Source organism: Corvus brachyrhynchos, unplaced genomic scaffold (genome assembly GCF_000691975.1).
Source record: "Corvus brachyrhynchos isolate BGI_N302 unplaced genomic scaffold, ASM69197v1 scaffold507, whole genome shotgun sequence".
In the NCBI taxonomy this organism is placed as follows: domain Eukaryota; kingdom Metazoa; phylum Chordata; class Aves; order Passeriformes; family Corvidae; genus Corvus; species Corvus brachyrhynchos.
Genome location: NW_008239072.1, coordinates 162,831 through 167,671, shown reverse-complemented (window position 1 = coordinate 167,671; position 4,841 = coordinate 162,831). Strand labels below are relative to the sequence as shown.

Sequence of the window (4,841 nt, the reverse complement as noted above, 5' to 3'; positions counted from 1 at the left end):
GGGGGGAGGAGAAGAGTTCTGAAGGTGTGTTATGATTTTTTTTTTGTTCTTTTAGGTCTGTTAATAAACTTCTTTATATTCTTTCAAGTTTGGTGCCTGCTTTGCATTTCTCCTAATTCTTATCTCACAGAAGGTAAACAGTAATGAGTATTTTGGACTAAACTACTACATGGAGTTTGTCAGTTGCACCGCTTATCTCTTTATTCTGCTGGGTTTGGAAACACGTTAATACAAATAATGTCTCTGTGCTTTGTCCTGGCATTGATAGCCTTGCTATTTTGTGGGTAGGATGAAGTTGAATTAAGTTGAGATGGTCAGGTATTAAGGGAATTGGTAGCTGCAGTTGATTCACTTTATTGCTAGCTTTGTTGGTTGATGGATTTTTTTTTTCTGTGGGAAATTTAAATTTATTTAAATTCAACTTAGGTTAAGATGCCTGACCGAATAAGTGAAGCTATTAAAAAAAAAAGGTGAAGCTTCAAGTACTTTTGTTGAACTCTTCCTAGCTCTTTCTTTTTGCGTGCTGGCTTCTGTTGTACTTTTCTTCCTCTAGTATATTTATACAAGAAACATTGTCTATTATATATAAGTAGCTTATGATTTTCAGATCCTTAGGAAATAATTCTTACTGACACTGAACTGTTGCACAGAACACAATAAATGAGATTTGCTTTTAGGTTTTCTTTTGTGGAGTATTTCGCAAATGATCCACAGTGCTTTACTTGTCTGCAAGATGAATGTATTCACAGAGCAGTAAAGGATATTAACAGATATAGACTTGTCTTTGGCATCAGGAATCAATATTTATTGCATTTCAGATCGCATCATTTGCCTTAATCTTAGAGTCTGTTATATCCCTGTGTGCTTCTATGTGTAACATTTCTTTGTATTCAAATTCAAAAAGGTGTTCAGCTGTACTTATGTTTTGTTAAGAATAGTTTTCAATGAAAGGAAAAAAGTTTTTCTGTGTTGGATGTTTTCTAGGGAGTAACTTTGAACTGACAGTGTCACAGGACAAAATAGATCCTTCGTTTGTTCCTTTGTACTTTCCTTACTAGCTTCAGTGTAATGCTATTAAAGGCATTTTACTATTTGAGGCATATGAACTGAAAGTTGGATGTATTTGAGTGATCATATGGAAAGGGATTGCATGTTGCTTTCAATTATCTGACAGTCCTCTTAGTTAAGGTAGTTTAGGCAGAGGGTGCCACAGCTTCCTTTAGTTTCCTGCCTTCCTTGTCATTTTGATATATTCTACTTTTATGGCTCTATCCTGGTGCTTTTTGCTATGATGTATGTGTTTCTTCTGTTGAAAATTAATATTGATAGCAATAACCTTAATTTGTCTTTACTGCTTTGAAATTTAAAAAACATATTTTCCTGGCTGTGTCCAGTAGTTATTTTTCTAAAGGATCCCTTTGGAATGTTTGGTCACTGTTTGTGTGGAACTTTTTTGTGACAATTTTGTTAAGACTGTACTAAATTGGCTTTTCTGTTTCAGAAGATTGGCATTCTTTGTTATACAAGTGTATTATGTTCATTATTTGAGACAGCCATATACAACCAAATTTAGAATCTAGGACGAATTCAAGGCAATATCAATCAGTTTTTCTAATTGCAGTGTTTCTAGAGTGTGAGATATTGTTGATCATGATGATAATTTTAGCTAATTTTACATTATTTCACAGCCTCATGACTTTGATGAATGCAGATTTGATATCAGTGTAAATGACAGTGTTTGGTACCTCCGAGCTCAAGACCCAGACCACAGACAACAGTGGGTAGATGCAATAGAACAACACAAGGTATGTGTTTTTTCTGATTTCCTTTTTCAGTCCCTCATTAGATCTAGTGGTGCTTGCAGAGAGTTGTAAGCTTCAATATATAGTCATTAAAGTACTCAAGGTATTTCTGAAAGATAAAAGTTGCAAGATTGAAGCCATTATGTTAATTATGTTCCAAAGGAATTGATTTGCTTATCCTTCATATACAAGAATTTAGAGAACTGTGAGCTAACTGAACCTTTCTTGAGTTCTCTAACTTGAACAAGAAAAAGCTTGCATTATGTTTGAGTAACTTTTTAATTGTTTTGGCTATTCTGTCTCACTGATTATTGAATTGGTTGTTATCTAGATGCCACAAACTTCTTAGAGTCCATTCTCCTAGGTTTTTATTTGGTTTTTAGGCTCATCTCTGTTCACTTGGCTGCTTTAACTATCTGATTACTGGCTTTTGTCTCCTTGTTTTTTAAGGCCCTATTGTTCATCAGCATTTTCATTCAGTTTTCCTGATCTATACCTTATCTCTTCCAATGAATTCTGTTACTTTCATTTTGCCTAAAGGGCTTGAAGGTCAGATATTTTTAAAATATGTAACACACAAAATAGAGAAAAGATATGTTTTCAGAGAAAAGATAGGCACTGCTCCAAGGTGTTGAGTGTAAGTACAATACCTAGCACAATGAAACTTTTGCATCTGGATTATTGTTACGAATGAGAGGGGAGAGTTTGGACGACCCCTGCCTTTGCCCAGGTTTCTGGCAGCAGGCGGCAGCTTTATTGAGGTGGCCAGCACCCCAAAACCACTCTTGCTTGCAAGTTCTTAATAATGACTGATCAGGTCTATTAAAACATGAATTATTTATTGAATAGACACAAGGAAAAAACAGACATAAGACTTTAACAGGCTTACTTACTACACAGGATAAACAAAAGAACTACTAGTAGATTAAACAAACCAGTGCACAATAAAAGGTACCTATATTACAGCTAGCGAAGAAATAGTATAGATTAGGAGTCAATGTGACTTATCACTGAATTGATGATGGAGTACACATAGAATCCTTTCCCTCAATTCCCAGGAAAGTATCTGCCAAATTTGCATCCAAACTTCGGGGAGAAGTCCCACACATTTCCAGGGTGTGTATAGGAGACTTCTGCCTCCATGAAAGTTTGTGTAGCTTTTATAGTTTGTAAAGTGAAGTGTCTGTCAGTCAGGAATTCCATCTTATCTCCCCACATCTTGTTCTCAAGGTGAGTTGTTTATTGCCACCTGGAAATTCTACCCCTGGTGCCAGAGAGAGAGATAACTCACTAGCCAGAGACAACTCACTAGTCAAGCAAGCTGGCCTGGGTTATCTCATCAATTCATGTGAGGGGGGAGAATGTCTGGAGCTACCAAACCAGCTGATGGACAGAATAGATAAGCTCTTCTGTGGTAGGGGGGGAAGTCCTGCCACATTCCACCCCTGTGACTGGAGTCACTGACTTTACCTCATGCAGTGATAGTGCAGGTGTATCTTGCCTCCATGCTATAAAAGCATCCACTTTCATATATGTGTACACCATCGTTGATACACATTGTACTCCTAAGCTTTACTATTTCTTTAAAAGATGTTAAACGTTATTGATATTGATAAGAAGCACCCGCTGTTGCTTCAGCTTATGTATTTATGCATTAGATGATGTAACACATATTTATATATATATATAAAATGATTAGTGATAAACCAAGAGATTATAAGATATGGCATTAACTTCAGGATGTTCATGGGAGTTGAGGACAATCCAATAAGTCATTTTATTTATGTTGTTACCAGTTAGTGTAGGATAGGTTGTTCCTCACCCCTTAAGATCATAGGAGGATGAGATGCAAATCAAGAACAAAGAAGAGTTTGTGAAAGTAGCTTCTTGGTTGTAGGGATTGGAGGAGTTCAATACATGGTCAGGAGCTCTTTTCATTTTCATTCATGCTTCTTAGTCCAGCGTTCTCCTTCAGTGAAGTTCAGTATTCCACATATTCTTGCTTAACATATTAAGTGTTAGAAAACTTTACTATAATCTAAACAAATACACATATATAATAGTCTGATTGTCTCAGGGGAATCAAAGATGTAATGAAACGGAATTGTTTCTACCTACTTAGGATATTAGTCCAGTTGGGAATTTTATGCCTTACCTTGAAGAGGCAATTATATGAAAATTCAAGTTATATTCAGGATGAAATTTTTCTACCCACTGAGACAATCAGAGTGAAGATACAAGTATTCTAAAGCCATACTTGTAGAAAACTACAAAGCGTATACAAATATTAATCAAAGCAACTAAACCTATGAAATCATTTGGTACTTCAATAGTACTAAATAAGATTTTAATGCTATGTAAACAAAGTTATATCTGTTCTCCTGAGACCTTTTAGAGAAAATGGTTATTGTCAGATTTACACATTTTGTTAAATCCAATTTTGCAAATTTGGAATAGGATCCATTTACCGAACATTAATGTCATGATATGCGGAAAAGACTCCACTACTGGAATAAGGAGGAAAGTAGGTATGTTTATTCCAGCGCTGGGACACATGGGGGATAGTTCCTCCAAAGTCATGTGTGCCGACAGCTGCATTCAGCTTGGTATTTATTGGATTACAACCTCCATATTCATTAAATTTCCCAATACGCCTATACATATTCATTACCTAGCCCCGCCCAGCCTCGCCTCATATTACAATGAGCCCAAAAGTCATTTACATCTGCGTTGCTCTTGCACAGTGTCATCTGGTGGTCATGGGCAGGGGTCTCCGGGATGAAGTAAGAGTCCTCCTATGTTGGGGTTCCCCCCCCCGCCATGGGGTCCTGGGAGAGGGGACCCTGGGGTAGAGGCATGGCCTAGGCACGGGGTCTCCCTGCTCCCTGGTCACACATACCCTAATCCTGTTTCCCATTGGTTATTTTGTGTTCCCCTGCCCGGGAAGACCCGGTTTGTCCCGTGATTGCTCAGTTCTTCAGCAGTCCCCCAGCCATGCAGCTGGAGAAAAAAGATCTCTGAAACTTCTATCAAGAATCG

The 4,841-nt window shown here is 37.3% G+C and overlaps 1 protein-coding gene across 1 annotated transcript in view; it reads left to right on the top strand.

The window, feature by feature from the left end:
* Positions 1-1,688: 1,688 nt before the first annotated feature.
* The window catches only part of LOC103619122, a gene marked incomplete at its 5' end in the record, with an annotated part of 95,309 nt that continues 92,156 nt past the window's right edge, over positions 1,689-4,841 (top strand). Inside the window, one exon of the mRNA XM_008637606.1 lies at positions 1,689-1,805. Coding sequence (XP_008635828.1) covers positions 1,689-1,805 — 117 coding nt within the window. The remainder of the gene's footprint in view (positions 1,806-4,841) is intronic.